Source organism: Saimiri boliviensis, chromosome 7 (assembly GCF_048565385.1).
Source record: "Saimiri boliviensis isolate mSaiBol1 chromosome 7, mSaiBol1.pri, whole genome shotgun sequence".
NCBI classification, from domain to species: Eukaryota; Metazoa; Chordata; class Mammalia; order Primates; family Cebidae; genus Saimiri; species Saimiri boliviensis.
Window position 1 is genome coordinate 30,845,606 of NC_133455.1, and position 27,383 is coordinate 30,872,988.

The window sequence follows — 27,383 nt, forward strand, 5'->3', positions numbered from 1 at the left end:
CATCCTTCAAAATTAGGCTTAACTGTTAACACTCATCCAGATAAGCATTCTTGACACCCTCATCCCTGGCTCCCAAAACCCAGGTCAATTGCCCTTTCCTCTGTATACCTTCTATTAATATCTATTATAATAATTTTATTTTTATTTATAAAACAAACCTATACCTACTGCAGAACAAATATAAAAAAACAAATCACCACAAAAAGGATAACAAAAATTGCTCAAGTGGACTATTCAGACACCCAATTGAAGATATTCACTACTTAGTCACTTCCTCAAGACCTTCTCTAGAAAGTACTTGCTCATTATAACCACATAGGATATCCAAAATAAATGGCTGCTAAGCTGAAGAATTCTATTCCCTCACCCTTGATGTCTCTAAACAAATGTACGTCTACCCTGTTGACCCCAACTGGAAATTCCTCCAAAAGGCATGTAATTATAACAAATTATATTGGATTGAACATACACATTTATTTCTGCTCTTTTCTAAAACTTCACTAAAATGACAAAAAAGCAAAAAACAAAAAAGTTCAATCTATGAAGAAAAAGAGAATGGAGAGGAAACAACAGGTGATGAGAGTAGAGATATTTCGTGAAAGTAAAAAAAAAATAAAAACAGATGGTTGAGTCATAACTAAGCACCCAGAATACAAAAGCTAAAAGCTAAGTAACTGCTAAGAGAAACGTCGGTAAGAAGCAAACTCAGAAATTATCACAAATTGAAGGCAATACTAAAGGCTACAGTAAAGGTCGGGTGGAAAACAGAAAAGCTAGCTGACGGTCTCCATAAGGAACACTTACACCCCCATTCTCCCTCTATTCTGAGCAGTCAGGCTAGTGCTACCCTCCCATCTCAGCATGGGAAGCAGGACTGCTCTAAAGAAACACAGCCAGAGAGGCTCCAGACTCAGGGGCAGCAGAACTAACTACAAAGGAATTGAGTAAGTCTACATACCGAACTGTGGAACTCAGCATCAACCAGGACCTATCTCAAATCCCATAATATTGCTAGCCAGATTTACAGCTTTCAGAGATTAAAAGATCCCTCTGTGGAAATTTTTGGGAAAGTCCCAAAGAAAAGACCTTAAGTTTCTGACATTTGGAGAGTAAGTACCCAACAAAAGAGCCAACTGGGCATCATGCTATAATTAAGCCCACTACATAGAGCTACTAATCAGCTCTATAGAGCTTCGCTCTTAAATACGAAAGGACAGTTCAGAATCACCACAACATTGTGGTAACGCCTCTACCATGAAAGAGAGCAAAACAAACAAAGCAAAAAACAGAAAATCATCCAATCTAGATAAAACAAAGATCATTCAGGAAGCAGATAACAATATTTTTACATTAAATATAATAACCTTAGAGAAATGAAACATGACAAAATCATATGCAGTCAAAGTGAGACTAACATACAAATATTTGCTTACCATTTACTTTTTTCTGAGAAAGCTATTTGAGCAAAATAAGGGGCTTATCAGTTAAAAATAAAGTCATAAGAGCCAGGAAACAGGCAGAGACAGAAAATTCACAAGGTGATGGTGAAAGTTTATGATTGCCACTCTGACACAGGCCTAACAAGCAAAAGCAAAGATTGAATAAAGACAACAGGAGACTCTCCAAAAGGAATGTCTTCAAGGAGAAAAAAAACTGACAGACGACTGTTAAAGTACACCTGACTTTAACAAAATGTATCTATATTGCCTTATAAAAAAATATTTTTAAAAATTAAATATTTGATATCTCAATAGAAATGGCCCCCAAATATATTATCTGAAAGTTCAGAAGATGTCACTGATTTTGTCTGTAAGTTATTTTCAAAACTCTCTTCCAAATTTACTTCTTTGTAATGAATATCCATGTGAGAAGACAGAATGCAATTCAGAATAAAACCCTGAAAAAAATCCCTCTTAGCATCTTAGAATGGAATGAAGTTTCATGGAACAAGATACAGTCATTAAGAGATTGGATGCCGGGGTCAGAACTGACTGAGTTCAGATCCCTACTCTGCTACTTAATATAACCTAGATCAAGTCACCTGATCCCAGTGCTTTAGTTTCTTCACCTCTAAATTAGGGATAGTAATAATATCTATCAAGTAAGGTTATTGTAATGATCAAATGATAATTCAAGTAAAGAACTTAGCGCAATGTCAGACACATAACAAGTGTTCAATAAATATCAGCTATCTTGATTATGTTTATTTATGTTATAGGATACCAACCAATTGACAGTGATCCACCATAATTGCTAGCATATACAATCCACTTCTGCCCCCCAAACTTACTCACTAATCAATATACTAATATTATAAATGGGACTCTATCAGATTTTAAAAATCTCTTACCTCCAATATCATATAAAAACAAATCCCAAATGAACCAAAGATTTGCACATAAGAAAATGAAAAATAAGACAATAGGATAGATTTCATATCTTTGTCGATTTTCTTACTCATTCTTGATACCAGTTTCCTTTATTGCTAAATAAAAAATATACAGAAATTATCTATTTGAACATTTCCAGTCCTCAAAAATCTATTTCTTCCAGAAAAAAAAAATGGCAACTCTCTTCTCTAATCAAATTAGCATGAACGGGACTTTTGACTTTGGCAAAAACTCAGAAACACAGGCAGAAATTTAGGGGGTTAGGTCATGTGATTTTAATTCATTCATCAAGATTTTGTTTCTTCTCCCCACCATTTGGTCTGATGCTTGGTCATTTCAATATCCCTTATTTCTACTGACTCTGTAAAGTTTTAAAGATAGATTAATAACAGATATTCATAATATATGAAAATTCATTACCTTGGGTTTGTTATTTCTCCAAGAATCTCATCTAATTTGTCAATGAAACGAATAAAATTAGACAATCCCTTTACATGTGTCCTTAAAGGATCTGACGGTGGTGGTGCATATCCTTTCCCTCCAAGCTCTATTGTTCTAATAAATGATGTGGCCACCTATAATTTAAAACAAACGGTTTAGTTATGTCCAGTGATAATTAAGTTAAAACTATAATTTACTTCATAAAGCTAAGTACATCCATATAATTCTGGGTATATAGTTAACATGAAGCACATTTTATGACTCATGAAACACTGAATCAGAAGCAAATAACCAAAGAAACAAATACCATGAAGAATTCATGCTAGCAAGTGCGTTGGCAATGACTCAGCTGCAGATCAAGACTGAGGAGCTGAGTTAGAGGACAAATTAAGAGCTAAAGTATATATTAATTAGAATGTATTATTGACTATCAAGAAATTATGAATATATTTTAACACAGATTGACTACTGGCTATTGAAATTGTTACATGGAATAAAGGAATTTTTAGTCTCAACTGATCTGTTGTGTTAAACAGGTGAATTGGTTGGGCAATTTAATACTTCTAAGCCTCAGCCTCTCTGTTTGCAAAATAAAAATACAGACTAGATAATCATTAAGTTCCATCCAGCTTTTGCATCCTAGAATCATGTATAGTTCAAAAGGCTTGTCCTTATAATGATAAAAATACATATGTGATAGCTGTACATAAGAGTGGTTCAATCAAAGATGAAATGTTCTATGGCACTATTTTCCAAAGTACATTCTAAGAAAGACAAATCCTGTGAAATGTCAATAATTTAGGGGAAAGTTCCACAGTCAAATAAACTAGGAAACAACAGATTAAATAACAAGCTTAACTTGCTACAAGCAGATTTCTTTATGGCAGGACTTCTCAGAGCTCTTGATAAACAATCATGGATTATGTATAACCAATAAGGGTAAATACTACTTCTAAACATTTTGCCTTCAGGAACATTTATTCAAATAACATTGAACAGAAACATTTTGACACTGGAAAGATTTATTTGCAGAGAATTGATCAGGGCTAGCACTATACAGAACATATGAGGAACCACTGCTTTAGAGAAATTCTCCTTCACCAAACTTGAAGGATATGGTAAAAAATTCAAATACCATGGATTTTCAAATCCAGAGGTAGAACATATATTAACCACTTAAAAGTTGTTTCATCCTAGTTACAAGGATATTATGGTACATGAATCCACTGTGCAAGGAGTCTTAATCTTGAACATGTCACACATCCATACCAAAAACATAGACATTTGTTTCTCTCGAGCAGCATGTTTCAAATCAGTGAAGGCTTCTCTTCCTAGTCCTCTATCAGGAATATTGAGAATATAAGCCATAGCCAGGTCATTCTTTGAATTCACTAGCAGGTTTAAATATGAAAAGATAATTTTCCTTGCTAGCCGTTGTACCTGTACAATAAAATATTCAGTTAATTTCTTTATTGCAGTTGTTCTAAATCCATAATCTTTTTCATATGCAGTAAAAATGTATATAGTCATTCAATCACAATACCTCATTTAACTCTTTAGAAAAAGGGAACTGTCATATAAAAACAGATTGGACAATCAATAAACTCCATCTCTCCCCAAATTCTTGGCTGGCTACTAGATTTGGCAGGCAAAAACCCAGCTAAAAAAAGCAGCAAAGGAGGCCACAAGAACAGATATCAGCAGCTGTATACCAACATAGAACAGAGACAGAGTATAAAGTTGGAATTCAGGCAAGTCAGTTGCCTACTAGCACAAAAATACAATATTTCTCAGAAGAACATAAAGGAATCCAGAGTTGTTACCAAATATTACCTATAATATCCAGTTTTTATCCAAAAATCAGCAAAAAAGAAAGTGTGACCCCCTACTCAGGGTAAAAAGTACTCAATAGAAATTGTCACCAAGTAGACCTAGATGCCGCATTTAGGAGAAAAACATCAAAGCAGTTACTACAAATTATGTTCAAGAAATTGAAAGGAAATATGTTCAATGAATTAAAAGAATATCTGTTATCAACAAATTATCAGAAGGAATGTCAACAGAAAAGTAGACAAAATAAATTCTGAAAATGAAAAGTACAATAAATGAAACAAAATTTGCTTGATGGGTTGGTTCAACAGAAACTTGGAGAGAGTAGAAGAAAGTATTGGGGAACTTACAGACAAAACAATAGATATTACCCACTCTGAAAAATAAAGGAGAACAATAACAAAAAAAGACAAAAGAACCAAAGAGATCTATGAGGCAATTTAAGAGATCAAACATACATGTAATTGGAATCCCTGAAGAGGAGTGAAAAGGGTAGAAAAAATATATGAATAAATTTTGTTCCAAAGCATCCCAAGTTTAGTAGAAAACATTCATTTATAGATCCAATAAGCTATTTAAGTAAGAAAACCAAACAAAACTTGTACAAACTCTGACAACCAAAGGTAAGAGAAAATTTCTAGTGCAGCCAGAACAAAATGACTAACAAATCATCCAGAAGTATGTAGGCCAGAAGATACTGGAACAGTATGTTAAACATGCTGAGGAACAATATAAATTACTATACAATTACAATAATTCAGATAGACTAGTATTTGTGAAAGACTACTCAGCTCAATGGAACAGAATAGAGTGCAGAAATATACCGACACAATTATAGCAACCTGATTTTTTACAAATGTGCCAAAGGAACAATAAAGAAAAGACAGTCTTTTCAATAATTGGTGTTGCAGCAATTGGTCATCCATATGCAAGACACAAGAACTTCAACTTAAACTTCACACCTTTTAAAAAGTAAAGTAAAAGTGGATCATAAGTCTTAAAATGTACAATATAAACTATAAAACCTTTTAAAAGAAAACATAGTAGAAAATCTTCATGACCTTGAATAAGTAAGGCAAAGAGTTCTTACACAGGACAACAGAAGCAAAAAACTAAGTTGGATTTTGTCAAAATCAAATAATTTTTTTTTTTTTCTGTTTGAAACAGAGTCTTGCTGTCAGGTTGGAGTGCAGTGGCACAATTAGGGCACACTGCAACCTCAACTTCCCAGGCTCAAGTGATCCTCCTCCCTCAGTCACCCTAGTAGTTGGGATTACAGGCATGTGCCACCACATCCAGCTAACCTTTTTTTATTTTTTTGTACAGACAAGGTCCCGCTATGCTGCTCAGGATGGTGTCAAACTCCTGGGTTCCAGTAATCCTCCCACCTCGACCTCCCAAAGTGCTGGGAATACAGACGTGAGCCACCATGACCAGCTCAAAATGAAATTCCTTGCATGGAATTTTATTCCTGTTTTTGCCTTCTCGACTACTTCCATCCCACCTTCGGCTCTAGAACCCTGTTTGTTTTTAATTCTTAAATGTTGTTCCCAAACTGTTCACTTGAAATCATCTTCTTGCCTATTCCCTCAGGTAACAGAATCACAAATTCTAAACTTAATTCACTCTCAAAACATATGAAATTCAAAAATCCTTCAGTAATTTCAGTCATAACTGATGTCCCAGGAATTTATCATCTGTAAACACTAAGAAAATATTTGCCAAATTAAAACTAAAACTTCACATATTCAATCCACTCACATTTTAAATTTTTGAAGCAGGAAAGAAACTAAAAAAGGCAGCAATAAAAAATTACAAATCCTTAGCAAGCCTCTTAGACATTAAGGACGTACATCTTAAAAGAAATTCTAAAGAGAATATATTTTGACTATTTAAATTTCCATGTAAAAGATAATTATTAAAAAGTAGGAGGCAATCAGGGTCAATTTAAAAGAAAAACTTCACTGGACAAGAAAGCGTTGCCTTAAATATGGACTTGAGATAGAATGTAAGCAAAATTAAAAGAAAACAAAGTTTAAAGATTAACCATGACTTTTTTCTTGCTTATTAAATATACTAGCTAAATGTCACATTTTCAGAGATGCTCCCTGATTCCCCAATCCAAAATAGACATTCATGTATTCTTTTTCCTGCCATCTTGTGATAACTCTGCATATCACCCTATTCTCTGCCTAAGTGTTAAACACTTCCTGATACTTTTCTTTTTAGTATTTTTTTAGAGATGAGATTTCATTATGTTGCCCAGGCTGATCTTAAACTCCTGGCCTCAAGTGATCCTCCTGCTTTGACCTCCCAAAGTTCTGGAATTACAGGTATGAGCCACTGTGCCCAGCCACTTTCAGATATGTTTCTTAATCCTCCTATTACTTTATGAGTTCCATGCGACCAAATAATATGTCCTTAGATCCTAACGGAATGATTTGCATTATAGCAGGTAATCAATCTATTTTTGTCAATAGGTTCTCAATGAGTTTTGTCCAATGATGATGAAAGAAAAATTAATACATGAATTTGGCATTTTAAAAATTTCAAAACTAAAAATCTATTAATAAAAACTTACCTGAGGCCAGATGTGGTGGCTCACACATGTAATCCCAGCACAGGGAGGCCAAGGCAGGTGAATCACTTGAGCCAAGAGGTCAAGACCAGCCTGGCCAACACAGTGAAACCCCAACTCTACTAAAAAATACAAAAAATTAGCTGGACGTGATGGCACACATCTGTAATCCTGGCTACTCGGAAGGCTGTGGCACAAGATCATTTGGACCTGGGAAGTGGAGGTTGCAATGAGTCAAAACAGTGCCACTGCAGTCTAGCCTGGGGGACAGAATGAGACTGTCTTCAAAGAAAAAAAAACTTACCTGGGATAAATAAATGCTTATATTTCTTATTACAGTGCCTTACAAAGAGAGAATTCTAAGGCACAATCAAATAAAAATGAGCTTTAAGATTTGTCCTAAAATTTTATAAAATAAGGTATAATATAGTTTTCTGCTAATATTTCTTTTTTTTCTTTTTTTTGAGATGGAGTTTCACTCTTGTTGCCCAGGCTGGAATGCAATGGTGTGATCTCGCTCACTGCAACCTCCACCTCCCAGGTTCAAGTGCTTTTCCTGCCTCAGCCTCCCAAGTAGCCAGTATTACAGGCACCCACCATCACACCTGGCTAATTTCGTATTTTTAGTAGAGACAGGGTTTCTCCATGTTGGTGAGGCTGGTCTTGAATTCCCAACCTCAGGTCATCCTCCAGCCTCAGCCTCCCAAAGTGCTGGGATTACAGGGATGAGTCACTGCACCCGGTCTCTGCTTATATTTCAAATGTCCTTTTATTTTTATTTTTACAGTAAATCACAATACTTCTATTAGACAAGTGTATAATACAAGTCTCCATTTTAACTTCATAGTGCAATAGTCTATCTAAAACACAATTCTTATTATTCCTTTGACATTTTGGAAGAATTACACAATTTACCAAAAATCAAAGCAGAGAAAAAGTAACATTCATATTGTAATCAGAAACTTTTCCTACATTTAACTTAATGAAATCTCTATGTCATTGTTCTTCTGCTGTTCAGAATTAACAAGAACTTAACAAATATGTATATACCTGATACTAATTGGGCACAAAACCAGGGCTTCAACTCTCATATCTACAACTTGCTCTTTAAGGCTAGCAAATTTTGTCCTTCTGATCTGTGATGTTGGGCTAACACCAGGGAAAAACATCTTGGAGTCCTCACAGTTAAGAGTGTTTCTTTTAACTCATGGCTGCAATTGGAAACCTATCCCTATCATTATGGTCACATAACATGGCTGTTATGGTTTCCTTTCTCTTGTATTTACAAGTGAGTTTTAAAGAGACTCCCTGGAAAAGAAGTCCACATAAGTACAGTTATGATGTCCAAGAGCAAGGGCCTAAATTGAAAAAATCCACAAGATTGAAGCCTTTACCAAGATACCAAAAATAAGGATACTGTTCTGTTTATTTGTTTAATAAACGGATACTATCCATACCACAAAATATTTCCAATGTTTGTTTAGAAATTGGACAATTTTATTTAAGCTTTCTGACTATTCCAAGTTTTTTTTTCCTATCTTTTCTTACTGAGATGCAAATATTCAACCTCAGTTTGAAGAAAGTCAGTTTTTCTAAGTTTAGAAGATTAACAATTTATATGGTTTTTTTAAACTTTGTTTGCCAATGCATAAATGCTTATATATACACCAACAACAAAAAGTTAGACTAAAACTAAGATACTTACATTTATTTTTAACTGATAATTTTCTTTGTTTGGCCTTTATTTTACTATGCCCTTCCTTACTCTGGAATTTTTAAAGCAATGGTTTAGTACAGGTGTACCCAAACTATGGCCCGCGGGCCGTGTGCGGCCCCCTGAGGCCATTTATCCGGCCCCCCGCCTCACTTCAGTAAGGGGCACCTCTTTCATTGGTGGTCAGTGAGAGGAGCACAGTATGTGGCGGCCCTCCAACGGTCTTAGGGACAGTGAACTGGCCCCCCGTGTAAAAAGTTTGGGGATGCCTGGTTTAGTACCTTAGGAAACATAAAATGAAGAAACAAAAATATTGTTTCTCAAATTCATTCCATTCACCTACTTGAAGATTCTGGTGTGGTATTAGTAAACACATTTGATGGCCAAAATATATCTTTGCAAGACTACAGCCCAAAAATTCACATTGGGATTTTAATTAGAAATACATTGACTTCCAGCTAGGCATGGTGGCTTACACCGGTAATCCCATCACTCTGGGAGGCCAAGGCAGATCGCAGAGTCAGGAGTTCAAGACCAGCCTGGCCAACATAGTGAAAACCTATCTTTACTAAAAACACAAAATTAGCCAGGTGTAGTGGCACGTGCCTGTAATCCCAGCTACTCAGGAGGCTGAGGCAGGAGAATTGCTTGAATCCAGGAGGTGAAGGTTGCAGTAAGCCAAGATTGCACCACTGCACTCCAGCCTGGATGACGAGTGAAACTCCATCTCAGGGGTTGGGGGAAGAAATACATTGACTTCTAAAGAGACCTTGTAAAAAGAAAAATTAGAAACTGCAGGTAACAGGAGCACAGCTAAGAAGACGGCTGCCAATTTAAGAGTCCTCAGAAAAATCTAATCCATTAGTTGAACTAGTAGATAAAATTCTATTAGAAAATACAATTCAAGAAAGCAAAAGATAGAAATTAGAGAATTAACACAATGAAACAAACTATCAGTGGTGTTTAAATGAGGAAACTATATGTTTATAATCCTTAGTCACATACACCCCTTTAAACTTTATATCTATAAGCTGAAGTTCCTAAAGCTTAATTCTTTTTGCATATGCAAATTAGTTCATTCCTCTTCAAAAATACACACATTACAATTATAATTTCCTCCCTATAGCATATATAGAATAGATAAAAGAGATCTTTCTACCCTCTTGATATACAGATACACTGCTTAAATGCCACTAAGATCAGGCAACTTGGCAATCAATCACTTTGTTAAGATTTGGGGCATCAAGTGAAAAGAAAGGAAACGTAAGTGAAAAATTAATTTCAAGCAAGAGAAAATAGTTACAAATCACTAAAAGAAACCAGGTCTGGGCAGGAAACATTCAAGGTGGGCTTGGAATATTTTCTTGTACCAGAAAAGAAGAAAATGCTTGAAAAGTCTGCTAGGACCTATAAAAAAGACACAAAAACCTGCTTGAAGCAGCTTCCTCTATTTTAGCCTCAAAAAATAATGAGTGTAACTGATTTAAAACACTGAATAAGTATAAATTCATGAGTCCTTATAATAGAAACACAAAGAAAAGAACAATAAATAGAAAAAATATAATTTGCTTATATTATATATAACTATTACATTAACCCCTAAGTTGGTAGAGAATTAAGGAGTGACCCTGAGATTTTTAGAAAATGGTACTTCATCTCATTTGAGAAGATAAAGCTTTTCTTTACTGAGAAATGGCAAGTAATTCATGTAAAGACATGAGATAATTAGCTCACTATAGAAAAAACTGATTCAAGCAGGGATCATCAATGCATGCTTAAAGCCATTAAGTAAAAGGTTATTCAGAAACAGGATATTTATACAGTGTCAAAGTGTCACCTCATAGATCTTTGCTGACAGCAAAGGAAAAACTACATCTTTCTACTGGGGAGACCCGGCAATTTAGGATAACCTGAGTGTAGGGTGCCAGCCCCCACAAACCACCTGTGGATACCAAGTTCAGTGGCGACAAAGGAATGAGAAAAATACAGGTTAAGAATGCATAAAGTGAGACCAGCACATAAACTGGAGGCTGCAGAGGCCCTGAGTTCTGGTTTCCACAGTATTTATTGAATACAATCACTTTTATCTATAGTATAGATGGTAGGGTGAACTGGTGAAAGGGAGGCTGTGCCTCAAACATAAAATTGATAGCAGTGGCGGTTTAGGTCAGTTTCTCAAGAGCTAAAAGGGCATGCTTATCAATAGATAATGTAGTTCCTAGGAGCAGGCTTAGCAAGGAGCCTGCATGTCTGGTTACATTCCAGTGCTTCAAGGGAGTGTTACGTCCTTAGGCACTATGTTTAGAATATCTGAGCTTAGGACACTCTGCACTTGGGAACATGCTGGCAATAAAGAGTCCTTCCTCCCCAGAGGCCTCCTGTGGCCTTCCACAGTTTATTGTTCCTGATTTCTTTTATACATTACTTATATTACTTATTCTTTTTTATAGTTTATGTAGGCATACTGTAAACCCTTCCTCCATTGCTGCTCTCCCCAACCCCTGAGTTTTCTCAAAATATGATATAAAATGAAATACTCTGTATCAGTTCAGAAGTATTTCTTAGGAAATATTAAACTAAAATCTAAGCAACATTTTAGATGCCACTTCCAGTTTATTGGAAATACAGCAAATAAAGAAACAAGTTAAATAAAATTAATTTAAAAAATTTTTTTAAGATTAGGGGAATTCTCTAAAGTAGTCTAAAGCAACATAAATCTTTCAGAAGGTTAGTTAAAATAAAAAAAAGATACATAAAGCCATTTTGGGGAGAAAGGGAGAAATCTAAATATGAAAGTTAGTATATGATATTTGAAAATACTTAAGTTTTCTCATTTATGATAACTATTTTGCAATTATGTCATTACTTTTAGGAAATGTATGCTAAGGAACTTTAGGGATCCACATGATGTCAGCAACTTACTTTCAAATAGTACAGAAAATAATATTAGATGCACATATAAAACACTTCATTAAATCCAGGAAGGAGACATACAGGTATTTGAGGGCACGGATAAAATACATATTTTAAGTGCAATCTATATAACATGGGACGTATAAGAGAATCTATCTCAGCAATGTTTGTTAAAAAATGAAGGTGATTCACCAAATGTGTTAACTTATTGGAGCAGGTGATTTTGAAAGTAAATATATTTAAACCTTTTATATATCATATTTCTAAAATATGTTGGCTGGGTGCAGTGGCTCATGTCTATAATCCCAGCACTTTGGGAGACTGAGGCGAATCACCTGAGGTCAGGAGTTTGAAGCCAGTCTGGCCAACATGGTAAAACCCAGTCTCTACTAAAAATACAAAAATAAGCCAGGCATGGTGCCACACGCTTGTAATCCCAGCTACTTGGGAGGCTGAGATGGGAGGATCACTTGAACCCGGGACGTGGAAGTTGCAGTGAGCAGAGATCATGCCTCTGCACTTCAGCCTGGGCAACAGAGTGAGCCTCTGCCTCAAAAATAATAATAATCAAAATATATAAAATAAAAATAATTAAAATGTTAAATATAATTTTATTTTTTGTGATACTCAAATTCTCATCTTGTCAATGGTGATTTTATTAGTCACAGACACTTTTGTCGAGTTAAACTTTGTAAAATATTTAAGGTTTATTCTAAGCCAAATATGAGTGATAATGGCCTAAGGTGCAGTCTCAAGAAATCCTGGAAAATGTGCCCAAGGTGGTTGGGTTATAGCTTGGTTCCATATGTTTTTTCTTTTTTTTTCGCTGTGTCACCCAGGCCGGAGAGCAGTGGTGCAGTGTCAGCTCACCGCATCCGCCACGTCCCTAGTTCAAGAAATGCTCCTGCCTCAGCCTACTGAGTAGCTGGGGTTATATATGTTTTAGAGAGACATAAGACATCAATTAGTACATGTGAGGTATACATTGGTTCAGCCTGGAAAGGTAGAATAGCTTGAAATGGGGCTTACAGGTCATAGGTAGATTCAAAGATTTTCCAATTGGCAAGCAACTGGCTGAAAGAATTATTATCTAAAGACCTGGAACCAGGAGAAAGGAGTCTCTGGTTTAAGATAGGGGATTATAAAGACCAAGGTTCTTACTATGCAGATGAAGTCTCATAGGCAGCCACCCTTAGATAGCAGGCCAGAGCAGTGGCTCACACCTGTACTCCTAACACTTTGGGAGGCCAAGGCAGGCAGATCACATGAGGTTGGGAGTTCGAGGCCAGCCTGACCAACATGCAGAAATCCTGTCTCTACTAAAAATACAAGTTATCCAGGCGTGGTGGCACATGCCTGTAATCCCAACTACTCAGGAGGCTGAGGCAGGAGAATCACTTGAACCCAGGAGGCAGAGGTTGTGATGAGCTGAGATCTTGCCATTGCACTCCAGCCTGGGCAAAAGAGCGAAACTCTCTCAAAAAAACAAAAACAAAAAAAGAAACAATAGATGGCAAAGGCTTCCTATTTAGACCTTTAAAAGGTGCTAGACTCTCAGTTACCTCTTCAGGATTGAGAGGGTCTGGAAGGGGAAAGATTTAGTTACATTAATAGAGATCCTTTACAGATACAAATTTTCTTCCACAAAAGAGCTTTGTAAGACCATTTCAAAAGATGGCAAAAAAAACATATTTTGGGAGAAAATATTTTTATTTCCTTCTCTGTAATGTGATGTTATACCAGAGTCAGGTGGGAAAGTAAATCACATTATAGAGGGTTAAATAAAACCCATCTGATGAGATTTTATGGTTTAGAAGGTATGACTTCCCAGGCCACTTAAATAGGAGTTTGGGCAAGAGAGAAAAAAGGTCATAGTTTGGTCCCCATTTTCATAAGCACTACTACTATGTTTAGGGAGGTTATCATACATAATTAAGTACCCAGCATAGCATTCAGCTGAAGGTAAATTATATTAGACCAAACTTGTATGAGGCACTACTTTTCTGTGGTTTATACGACAAACCCTATTATCCAAACTCCTGATACATGAGTTGTAGTACTGCAAGGGGTACAGATGAGATTTTTCAATTGAGCATATGCTCCCTAGGATCAACCATCTAAAACAGTAAATGTGAAGTTTACCAAAGAGATTCAAAGAACTCTGACAAACTGGACCTTCAATTACTTTCCTGATAGTCTGAATGATACTTATTTTTGTTCAATGCCTGTTACCTTGGCCCCAAACCATGAAGACTCTATTATCACATTCTCACCAGCCTCCAATATATTATTCTTTGCAAGTACAGTTTTAAACAAATTAAAGATTTGTTAAAAAATTTTTACAAAACATTAGTCACCTTAAGGTACTGCCAAATTCAGTGATTTGAAAGGGATTATAACCTGCTTTAATTTACTCACAGTTTATCAGTACCTTTTCATTATCCTGGGTGTATTTACTCGTTGGTGATATCGGTTTATAAAGATCACTTTCATCACCTACTGCATACTGTGTGCCAGACAGAAAATCCAGTAGTTGAGTCTGTAGAAAATATAAGGTATTACTAATAAAATGCTATGCTGACTATAAAAAATACTTCACACAAAGCTCTACTCAGTGTCATTGATGTTTCAGTGCAGAGTGTTACTTGACAATTGTTAGCAGTCATTAAGCAGACATATCATTAAACTTCACAATGTAACTGCCCGTGGGTTCTTCCTATCTGCTGCACAAATAAATACTACGTAACCACAGTAAAGAAAGAGTTTAGGGTCAGGAAATGTGGCTCACGCCTGTAATCCTAGCACTTTGTGAGGCCAAAGTCGGTGGACTGCTTGAACCCAGGAGTTCAAGATCAGCCTGAGCAACATGATGAAACCCTGTCTTTGCAAAAAATTATCTGGGCATGGTGGCATATGCCAGTAGTCTCAGCTGCACAGGAGGCTGAGGTGGGAGGATCACTTGAGCCCAGGAAGGCTGCAGTGAGCTGTGATTGCACCACTGCACTCCAACCTGGGCACCAAAGTGAGACTCTGTCTCAAAAAGAGTTTAATAGGCACGAGGCTGGCCATGCCATGTAGAAGACAGAGTTAATATTCAAACCAATATCATCCAAGACTCATAGGTTAGGGAGTTTTCAAAGGAAGTTTGGAAGAAGGGGTGAGGGTGGCTAGGCTTGCTGCTGATTGTTGGGGGCAGAGATGAAATCATAGGGGATGAAAGCTGTCATCCTGCATGCTGAATTGCTTCTGGGTGGGTTCAGGTGGAGCCATGGGTGTCAGACATGCAAAATCCCTGAAGAGCTATCGCAAAAGGCCAACCTACAATAATGGTGTTATCTGCTTGTTTCAGCTAAGGAAAATATGTATTATAACAAATATATTTATATCAAATATATTATGTATTTAATTATAGCCTTTTATGCATCTGTTTCTGTTTAACTCTTTTTTTTCTGTTCTCCTACTTGGAAAAGTACTAAGCACTTCATGATTTCTTTAATATTTTTTTGTGTGTTTTAAATATTTACTATGCCTAATTTTCAAGACTAATTTTGGTCTGAATTCATCCACTGTGTTGGGAATTCGGTCTTTTTTTCTTTTTTCAGTTGTCATAAAATGATTGATTGATTGACTGATTGATTTTGAGATGGAGTCTCACTCTGTTACCCAGGCTGGAGTCCAGTGGTGTGATCTTGGCTTATTACTACCTCTACCTCCTGGGTTCAAGCTATTATCTGCCTCAGCCTCCCAAGTAGCTGGGATTACAGGCACCTGCCACCACACCCTGGTAATTTTTTTGTATTTTTATTAGAGATGGGGTTTCACCATGTTGGCCAGGCTGGTCTTGAACCCTTGACCTTATGATCCACCTGGCTCAGCCTCCCAAAGTGCTGGGATTACAGGCGTGAGCCACCGTGTCTAGAAATGATTTATTTTTAATAAAAATCAGATAAAATTACCCCGAAGTATTTATCTCAAAGTTATGCAATTACACAGGAAAAAGTCTGCTTATTTATACTTTAATGTTTTAATCTGATAGTTTTATAACCAGATAATAACTGGCACAGGAAAACAGTGAACAACTTGAATTGTCAGCTTATACAGGAGGAAATAGCTCATAAAACTTAGAAATGTTTAAACATACTACACAGTAAATAAATTCTTACCACATATGTAGAACATCAACAGATGAAATTTACAGAAACCCAGTAACTGCAACTAGCAGCCGGCATCTAATCCCTCTTGTGAGTAATTTCATCATTACATCTCTGTTGGAAACCTTAAAAGAAATGTGGGTGCTCCCAGGGAGAACCAGATCCTTGATCTAGAATACTGTCCACCCAACCTGCAGTTTCAGAGTACGGCTTTACACCTGTCTCTTAAAACAGAACATCCTAGATGGACTTAGAATATATTATGTCCTGTGTTTTTCAATTCATTCTGAGATTTTGAAGAGGAGCTGCCCTTTTTTATTCCACTCTACCAATACGCTTTCATCTGCATCCCTCAGAAGAGTCAGCCCACCTGCCCAAAATTTGAGAAAAGGAGCAGGGAGGCAGCAGAGCAAGGGATGCAGTTGGAAATGAAAGCATTCTTTGGTTTTTAGGAAGAAAAAAGAAAACTTTTTGATAAAGTAGGAGATGCAAATATTTACAAAACTAAAATCTAGCTCTGTGCTTAGTAACGTGTCCACAAAAAAAGGCATTTCTTTGAGATGCCTGGACTTCAGAGGTTTGCTGCTGGCTTTATATTAAACTGAATGAAGCTCCTTGAGTCCCTGGTTTCTTCCTCTCAGCTTGGACAGTGAGTTGGTGCCAGGTGGCTTCAATGCTCTGAAGCAGGTGGCTGTCCCACTGTCTCACTTGTCGCATGGCAGCTGCCATCTTTTTCAGGTCTTGTCTCTTCTTCTGGACTCTGTTGGGAATCCCAGGCAATCCCGAGTTTAGAGACCAGCTCCATGCTCAGAGGGACTCTCCCTTCTGCTGCTCCTGGGTCAACGAGGCTGACAATGGTGGATCTTCCCCAGGAGCCAAGAGATCTGGGTCTGGCCCCCACTGCCCAATGGACAGTGTCAGCCTCGTTGACCCAGGAGGCCTGGACAGCAGCAAGCCTTCTCTTTCTGAAAGTGGCAGTAAGTTGACCCCTGCCAGGTAGATCAGAAGATCCTAAAAAGTGTGCAGGCATCAGGGACCCACCTGCAGGACCGCATTCACTGATGTCGATGCATCTCCCAGCAGCCTCAGCCTCCAGCTGAGGACTGCTTCTGCAGAGGTGTTATATTTCATGAGCTTTCTCAAGGGTGGCCTTCTTATCACAAAAAAAGTTCAGGCCAAGAACCTACACCTCCAGCTGCATTCTGCCCTGGGTAACTGCAGCACCCTCCACCATCCCCCCATCCCAGAGAGCCCAGCACCATGAAGCACCCTCAGCACCCCCACCCAGACCCACGCCCATGCAGGTGTGCTGCCTTTTTCTTTTTTCTGTCAGCTCCATAGTTTTATGTTGAGGTGCTATGCTTGAATTTTCCCAGGTAACTAACATTTATATTATTCAAGTTGCTGTTATTCCCCTCTAGTATCTCTGTTCTGTTAGGCATGTGTGTTGTCAGCTAACTCGTCCTACTCTGGCTGCTGGAAACCCTTCAATGTTGCTTTCTTCATGAGCTCTTTGGGACTCAGATCTGACTGCTGATGTATCTTAAGTGATGACAGTTCTACAGGTAATGGAAGTTGAAATGGTCTCTATACTTACAGAGCATCAGTGGAGAAACAAGCAAGCTACCAGTCATCTGCTGAGGCTAAAAAAGAGTCCTGTGTTCTTCCAAGCCTTACCAACAGGAAGTGAGCCCATCCATTCAGCTACTTCTTGGCGTAAGGGTCAGGGAATCTGAGCGTACCCAGAGAGGGCATTTGCTGAACTTCCCCCAAAGAGGTCCACAGATCTCTGAGGCTAAGCTCTTCTTAGGATCAACCATTTCTGCTGCTCACCTCGGGTCTCTGATCCCATCTTCCAGATAGTTGCTCAGTTCATGAGAAAGCAAGCCCTGCACCAAATCTTTCTACTTAAGATTCCAGTCACAATCTAAGGCTTTGTATGCTCCGAGATGCCCATGGGCCCTGTATCCATTTTCCTTAGAAGAGGAATAACAGGGAGGAAAGAGGAAAGAGGCAATGCTCAAGCGACCACATTCCCAGAATTGCCCTGACTTAGCTTTATCTTAATTTCTCATAATCCCTGCCTTGTTTCAGCTTCAACAAATATGAAACAAAGAAATTTTATCATGATCATCAAAACTCAGGATCATGGAATTCAAAACTGTCTGGAATATTCTAATATGTATCTTTAAAGAGACTTTAGCATAAATTGAGATGATAATTAGTACATTTTTGAGAAATCAATCTAGGGATATATTTTCCTGTCTATTTTTTCCCTGCACTGGAAATTTCCCTAGAGCAAACAGTATCGGAGATTAAGCTGTTGGTCTTCCAGGATTAAAATGCAGAACATTTTCTACTTCACGTACTACCATCTTAGCAGCTTCAATTTTATTCCTGGTGACATGTTGACATTTGGAGAGAGTCCCCCACGTAGACAACCTCAAACATGTACCCTGATATATATCGTACTATGACTTTACCCACTCAAATGAAGAGACTTAGTAGAGGACTTAGACAATGGCAAGGAATGGAATGAAAACACTGTGCCCGAAGACCGCAGGTAGATTATACTACCACTGGCTTTTAAGATCTGTATTGTTTCTACAATCCGCTCTTCATGTATGAATAAGCCTCTCTAAATCAACTATGTAAAAAGTAGACAAAAATAATCTCCGTAAGTAGGCAAATAAAATACAGCTAAGGAAGAATTTTTAAAAACTATCTTTACGAGTATCCTAACCATAGTGTAGTTGTATATGTGTGTAGATGTGTTTTGAGGAAGCTATAACAAGGCAAAGGTTTCTGTGACCGTTCAATGAGGCAAAGACAGCAAACCGCCTGCCAATATCCATTTTCCCTTTCTTCCCCAGTAATGGCGCTTTTGTTTTTATTCTGGCAAGTTATTACCCAGAATAAGATCTATATTCTCCATCCTCCCTTGCAGCTTGTTGCAGCCATGTGACTAACTTTTTGGCAATAAGATGAAAGAAAAAAGCTATGTACCCTTAATAGAAAAGCAAAGTGTTGTTCTTCCTTACTACTTCCTGGTACAAGGAATACCAGTATAATGAATATAATGGCTGGAGCTCCAACAGTCATCTTGGACCATAAAATGGTCTTGACAGTAGAGACCAAGGAGTAAAATCAGCGAGCAGAATGACACAAAAAGCCCAGGTCACTGATAACCATGGAGCTATCCTATCAGTCCTGTTTGCATCTTTAGATATCTTACATAAAAGCTGAACTTCTACTTTCTCCAAACCACTATTGTAGTGGAGGTTTCTGTTATAATCAGCTAAAATGCTATTCCCACGTATTATATTAAAATATTTATAAAATAATTGAATATCTTAGAAAATACACTAAACATTTTCTTCTAATTCATGTACAGTTATTTATTACCACTATTTAACTACTACTTTATTGGCACTCAGTAAATGTTCAAATAACTAAAAATATTTTCAACACTGTAAAAATAACAAGATATGCCCAAATATGTTCTAAAACAGTTTATAAATTCTAACGTAGACAAAAGCAAACTGCAAGGGGTACTACTCCATTTAATTTTTAAATTTTTACTCCATTAAAAAATGCTGGTTCAAAAAAGGAATAGTCTACTACCTTATGTATATTGCATAATACTATTCTCATAACTGGTACCTATATGTAGTAAAATAACATTACAAAAAGCCATACCAATCATTTATCAAACATGTGCCAAATTAACAAACGCACATTCAACCAAGAAAGTTAAATACAGGCCGGGCATGGTGGATCAAGCCTGTAATCCCAGCACTTTGGGAGGCCGAGGCGGGGGATCACGAGGTCAAGAGATCGAGACCATCCTGGTCAACATGGTGAAACCCCGTCTCTACTGAAAATACAAAAATTAGCTGGACATGGTGGCACGTGCCTGTAATCCCAGCTACTCAGGAGGCGAAGGCAGGAGAATTGACTGAACCCAGGAGGCGGAGGTTGTGGTGAGCCAAGATCGCACCATGGCACTCCAGCCTGGGTAACAAGAGTGAAACTCTGTCTCAAAAAAAAAAAAAAAAAAAAAAAAAAAAAGAAAGAAAGTTAAATACAAAAGCAATCTTTGATATAATTCAAAAAGAAATCAGGCATTTGGGACTAATTTCTTTGTTACAATTTCTTGGTCTAAGAAGCTAGTCTTATTGCAACCAAATAACAATAATACAAGTCCAACAAAATTTACCACCAGAAGATTTCTTTCAAGTAATAACTAGCTTTCAGGTAGCTAAATTTTCCCATTTTATCATGATTCACTAAGCAAAACATTACCAAGTTACTATAACTGGGGATACCTTAATTCAAAATAAATTGAGCTAAATTTTAATTCCAAAAAAGAATTGTTTAAAAAACACTTACAGGGGATATTCTGTTATTATTTTCACAATTAGAAGTCAGAGTTCCACATTTTTTATAAACGTCAATCAGATCTAACATATTACTATTCTTCAAGAAATCATCATAAATCTTCCTAATGTCCTCATAATCGTCAATCACGTCCGTATTTTCAACTGGTAAGTTCAATTTCTCATGGAGTAAGTATTTCCAGGTCAATAAAACATCACTAAGAGAGACTGCAAATTCTCCATTGTGCTGAAAAAGATGATGCCAACAAGAAGAAAATAAAGATAAAGTTGGGTGCCAGAATATTCAATAACTTACAACTGAGATAAGAAATACAAATTAAATTTTGTTATAGTAAAGTTTACATTCAATTTTTATGGGTTTGAAGAGAACACCCAAGTTGAACTATGAGACAATTTTAGAAATCAGATATAAAAGAAAAAGGTTTCCATGACTTCATAAAATATAAACAACTAAGGCAAATTTGTACCTGGCAAAACTGGTAACTATATAGTCACTGTTACATTTCTTGAAATTCACCAGATTTCTTCCATCCAAAGTGGATGAATGGGTGGGCAGTAAACTATACTTAAGTACTATTGAGGGGGGAAAATTTTTATTCTTTTTAGTTCCTTTTAGTTCTTTTGGTTAATCTATTTTTAATCTCGTATTTAAAATTCTCAATGCCATAGTGAATTCCCACATAACATAATATTCTAAGTGTTTTGTCTTAAAATACGGTCATAAAGATTAATTTTTCAAATAATGTTTCATAGCTATTACAAGGAAAGCAAAACATCAGTGCTAAAACCTTGAGCCAGAGAATAATTTTGACTCTTCTCAGCTCATGGACGCATGAAACTGTAACAAACAAGAACTAAGAAGACGTGGTCAGGTTTCTTTCTATAAGTTGTCAGATGTTACTAATCAGGCAAAATTATTCTTTTTCTTTCTCTTTTTTGACAGACTTTCTATTTTTCCCACAAAAAATGAAACAGATTATAACCTATCTACAGTGACATACAGTTGCTAGAGACCCACTAATGTTACCAACATGTTTGTATGCCAATATTTTATCTAACTATAAAGCTTTCTTTAAAATCTTCTTCAATATCTACATAATAAATTCAGTGAACAAGTTGAAGGTTTTTTTTATTGATTCAATTCTGCTCCCTCATTAATATTCTAGAAATTAATAATGGTGCCTTCCAAAAATGGCCAGCCCTAATTTAGCAAAAAATTCCAACTACTCCTTTCTAATATAGCATGAGTACCAAATATTTTTAAGTATCCATATACGGTTTACAAAATGTAATACATTGCTGCCTTCCATAGTAAAGTTCCTTTAATATTTTCGTAGTTTCTGCTAACACCAAGATCTGTCCATTAACTACATTTAAAGATGGGTGGGTGTTAAAGTACAACTATAGTTCACTATAACTAAACTGCAATATAACCTTTACCCAGCAAAAACCAATAGAGAGAAATCAAACACACCCAAATATTATTTTCACTATGTTTGACCTTTTAAATCTACATCTTTATACTTCTTATAATAATTAGCCACTGTTACTACTTACTATCCAAATTTAAGACAAGGTATCCAAACTGCCTTAAAATAAGTAGCTCTTTACTCATCTATATAAAGACAACTAAAAAAAATCATCCTTGACTGGGCACAGTGGCTCATGCCTGTAATCCCATCATTCTGGGAGGCTGAGGCAGGTAGATCACAAGGTCAAGAGATTGAGACCATCCTGGCCACCATAGTGAAACCCCATCTCTACTAAAAAAAAAAATATATATATATATATATATATTAGCTGTGCGTGGTGGTGCGTGCCTGTAGTCCCAGCTACTCAGAATGCTGAGACAGAAGAACCGCTTGAACCAGGGAGGCGGGGGTTACAGTAAGCCGAGACTGCACCACTGCACTCCAGCCTGGCAACAGAGTGAGACTCTGTCTCAAATAAATAAATAAATAAATAAATAAAGTAGCCTCATTGTCCTTAGCGCAGAGGCCTGCTGTGTCATGAAAATGGAAATTAATTCTATACCTAAACTAGTTCAACAAATAACCAAAAAAAAAAAAAAAAAAAAATCAGTAACTCTCAAACATTGGATCTATTTTCCAAATGTAGGACATAGTTGTAATTTTCCAGCATTGCACCAAAACTACATACTTTACTCCCCAACCCCACAAAGGTTACATACCAGAAAATTTCCAAATGGTATTTAAATTAAATCAATCCAGTTATTTAGAGTTTTTAAACTGTTTTATCTCAAAAATTCCTACAACTATCTTTAGTCTGACATCCTTCATGTTTAAAATAAATTAAGATTTTGTATAACGTAAATGCACGACTTATTCTTATCCTTTTGACTATAACTAGTTAAAGTAAAACTATGCAAGCTCTTGATCTTGTGAGAAAAAGTTTTGACTAGATTAACAGTGTTTATACTGGGATTGTAAAAACATTTTAAATCCAAATAAAAATGCACTCCAGATATCAGTTTTCATGATCAGGTGCCCACCATGACAGCATATTCTATTATTCAAACCAGTAACAACTGATTTAGAGAGTCTGTGGTCAAATCAGAAAATATTTTGCTAGGAAAATATGCCAGCTGGCTAACATATTAAGGAAGTTCAAAATGTTCAGCACTTTAATTCTCCGATGAACATAAGAAGAATCGTATTTCACAAGAATAAAATGAGAAAAGCAAGAGTTACACATTTTCCAGAGCATTTGTACTTTGTACATTATATCATATTTTTCTAATAATGCAAAATTTTAAATAAATTTTACATTTTTAATTAACTAGATGTTTTGTTGTCATTAAAGATAGGTCTACTTAAGGGCACTAATGGACTATGTGACCTTTGGTAAGATATTGAAACCCCTGAGTCAGTTTTGTTGGTTATAAAATGAGATTACACAGATGAAATAACACCTCACAAATGACAGGTAATCGAAATGTCAATTTCCTTTCACTTTTCCTATTTAAAGTAAAATCACTGTTTTGAGGGGAAAGAGTGGTGATAAATATAATACAATTTTAAAAATCTGTTTCTTCTTACTTGTTATATCACAGTTACATCATTTTCAAATCTGACAGTCAATCACAGGTACTATAATTGCTTTCCATAAAGGTATAAAATTAATACCTTCATCTGTTTTATGCAATGGAATAGTGTAAGCTTCTCAATAAGACAATTTAAGGCAAAAAATAGCCTCTATTAACACAATTGTCAGATGCAAATTAAGAAGCTAATCCAAAGAAAGAAAGCCAAGATATTATTTGCCACCTAATCAAGTCATATACATTTGCCATATGATGAAGTCGAAAGTCCTATGAATCTATAAAGGTTAAATCTTTAGCAGTATAAAACTACTAGAAAGGTGTTACATGATTCCAACTAAAAAATTTCCCCTCTCAAAAAACATGCTAGAAACCTAAAACTCAAAGTGTATTTTAATATATCTTTTCTTTTCTCCCACTTAAACAGTTAAGAAAAACATGTATGTCATTAGACAGACTAACAACTCTACTGGGTATTCAAAAGTTTTACCATAGTCAAAGTCAGTTGTAAGAACTATACTTTAAGATTCATACTCTTAAGACCCAACACCATAAAAACTCTAGAAGAAAATCTAGGTGATACCATTCAGGACACAGGCATGGGCATGGACTTTATGACTGAAACACCAAAAGCAATGGCAACAAAAGCCAAAATAGACAAATGAGATCTGATTACACTCAAGAGCTTCTGCACAGCAAAAGAAACTGTAATAGAGTGAACCAGCCACTAACAGAATGGGAAAAAAAGGTCTGCAACCTACCCATCTGACAAAGGGCTAATATTCAGAATCTACCGAGAACTTAAACAAATTTACAAGAAAAAAACAAACAACCCAATCAGAAAGTGGGCAAAGGATATGAACAGACACTTTTCAAAAGAAATTTATGCAGCCAACAAACATATGAAAAAAGGCTAATTATCATTGGTCATTAGAGAAATGCACATCAAAACCACGTTGAGATACCACCTCACGCCAGTTAGAATAGTGATCGTTAAAAAATCAGGAGACGCCGGGCGCAGTGGCTCAAGCCTGTAATCCCAGCACTTTGGGAGGCCGAGGCGGGTGGATCACGAGGTCAAGAGATCAAGACCATCCTGGTCAACACGGTGAAACCCCGTCTCTACTAAAAATACAAAAAAAAAATTAGCTGGGCATGGTGGCACGTGCCTGTAATCCCAGCTACTCAGGAGGCTGAGGCAGGCGAATTGCCTGAACCCAGGAGGCGGAGGTTGTGGTGAGCCGACATCACGCCATTGCACTCCAGCCTGGGTAACAAGAGCGAAACTCCGTCTCAAAAAAAAAAAAAAATCAGGAGACAATAGATGCTAGAGAGGATGTGGACAAACAGGAATGCTTTTACACTGTTGGTGGGAGTGTAAATTAATTCAGCCATTGTGGAAGACAGTGTGGCAATTCCTCAAGGATACAGAAATAGAAATATCATTTGACCTAGCAATTCCATTACTGGGTATATACCCAGAGGATTATAAATCATTCTATTATAAAGACACATGCACACATATGTTTATTGTGGCACTGTTCACAATAGCAAAGACTTGGAACCAACCTAAATGTCCATCAGTGATAGACTGGATAAAGAAAATGTGGCACATATACACCATGAAATACCATGCAGTCATAAAAAAGATGCATTCATGTCCTTTGCAGGGACATGGATAAAACTGGAAACCATCATTCTCAGCAAACTGACACAAGAACAGAAAACCAAACACTGCATGTACTCACTTATAAGTGGGTGCTAAACAACGAGAACACATGGACACAGGAAGGGGAACATCACACACTGGGGCCTGGGGGGTGGGAGGCTAAGGGAGGAATAGCAGGGGGTGGGGGATTGGGGAGGGACAGCATTAGAAGAAATACCTAATGTAGATCATGGGGCAATGGATGCAGCATACCACCACTATGGCACATGTATACCTATGTAACAAACCTGCACGATCTGCATATGTACTCCAGAACTTAAATCATAATAAATACATTTTTTAAAAAAAGACTCAAGTTCTCAAACTTCAGAGAATTCAAAATCTAAATAGAGCTCAAACATAGGATAAAAAATATAGGTAATGGATATATATACAACAAACTCTAACTACCTTTTATTACTATATGCTACTTATGAATGCACCTGCAGACATATATGCACGTCGTCTCATTGTTGAGTGCTTGGAAGTCTGAGCAGTCGAGGAGGTCTGAGCTAACTCTGCATGTGAAAAGTTGAAATAAAACTGAACTGTAACCTACCACACCACTACACATGTGTACACACATATACTAACTGTGAAAAACTCAGTTACAACTAACCTCTTCTTTCTCACTCAGAGACTGAACTTTCACACTGAATTAAGTGAATTAGTAAGTAGAAAATTAGCAAGTAGATAGAGACCCTGAGTGACAGCTACATAGACAAATCCTGAAGAAAAACTGACGTGGATTGAATATTTCAGTATGTCAGAATTTTTACAATGAGGGTTAAAGTTTTTTCAGGGTACATTTCACTTAGCTTGTTGATAAAATCTATTTATATCCTTAGAAGTAATTTATAAATAAATGAAAGGAGGTGATTTGAATATAGTCTCATTCCAAAATAATAGTCTTCAATCACTATACAACACTGATTCTTAAAAATTGCCTCTATTTTTCTCTCATTATTTTCCAGTGTATAGTCACCAAGGTTAACACTTACCTAGTCTATTTTGTTTCTTCGACATTCTCATAATCCATCATTTACCTTAGTACTATTTCTTTACATTGCTAAAGGATAAAAAAAATAAAATAAAAATAGGGTATCTAGCTTAAGTGACTGAGTTAACAACAGCACAAACCAGTAAGCCTATGAATGGGAAAGTAAGCTGAAAAAGCAAACAACGTGCTCTACTTTAAAAACTGATGTGGAAACAGCGCTGGGAAACCAAGGTAAAGAAGATCATACTAGACCTAAGACCCAGTAGAATGGTAGCTCACATAAATGCAGGTAGAACAATGTAAGGGAAATGCATCCAGTGAAAGTAGGTAAAATGGAGAAAAGGTAAAAATTAAAGGTAAAACTAGAAGATCACCCCACGCTCAAATTATGCCATTCTGGCAAAATGAAAATCTAAGTTAAAAGTTCTTGAAAAATAGCAGGTGTAAGATGATCACTATGAATTTCCTTCTGTTTCTTCAAAGCAGAAGACAAAATTCCCATGTGAAGATACCCTCTTTATACAAGTAACAGTCTTATCATCAAAGAGTGTAAGCTGAGGTCCAGGAAAATCTCTACAAACAAACCTTATTAAACTAAGCTTTATTTCCTGGCCACTACTCCATCCAATTAAACATCCCAGGCCAAGTTTCTTTGCCTTTTACTACTCATTCTCCCATTCAGTATGCAAGTGTTCAACTCTAACTTGTCTTTTGGTCTTCATTTCCTTACGAATGTTCCTGTGCCATGTAAAACTCATATTAAATTTGCATGATTTTCTCCTGTTGATCTGTCTGATGTCAATTTAATTCTCAGGCCCAGACAAAAAAAGCTCTAAAAGGGTGGAGGTACAATTTTGCCTCCCTTACAGTACCAACGAAATTTATAACAGAGAATATCTAAAATACATATAGAAATATTCCAAATACGCCAGGCACCTGTAATCCCAGCACTTTGGGAGGCTGAGGTAGGTGGATCATGAGGTCACGAAATCAAGACCATCCTGGCCAACATGGTGAAATCACATCTCTACCAAAAATAAAAAAAAATTAGCTGGGCATGGTGGTGCGTGCCTGTAATCCCAGGTACTTGGGAGGCTGAGGCAGGAGAATTGCTTGAATCAGGGAGTCGGAGGTTGCAGTGAACCAAGATCGTGCCACTACCCTCCAGCCTGTTGACAAAGTGAGACTCCATCTCAA

At 36.7% G+C, this 27,383-nt stretch overlaps 1 protein-coding gene across 7 annotated transcripts in view; it reads right to left on the bottom strand.

Moving 5' to 3' along the window:
- PARPBP (PARP1 binding protein) overlaps positions 1–27,383 on the bottom strand; it is an 83,361-nt gene that overhangs the window by 42,895 nt on the left and 13,083 nt on the right. Inside the window, exons 1-5 of one of the 7 annotated variants that reach the window (XM_074402326.1) lie at positions 26,188–27,344; positions 20,410–20,643; positions 14,298–14,405; positions 4,101–4,271; positions 2,811–2,965 (exon numbers count right to left, since the gene is read on the bottom strand). In XM_074402326.1, the coding sequence (XP_074258427.1) occupies positions 2,811–2,965; positions 4,101–4,271; positions 14,298–14,405; positions 20,410–20,487 (512 nt within the window). In that variant the 5' untranslated portion in view covers positions 20,488–20,643; positions 26,188–27,344. Of the gene's footprint in view, positions 1–2,810; positions 2,966–4,100; positions 4,272–14,284; positions 14,406–20,409; positions 20,644–26,187; positions 27,345–27,383 lie in introns of those variants that run through there. The other 6 variants (XR_012518351.1, XM_010340224.3, XM_074402325.1 and 3 more) reach the window with 6 other exon arrangements.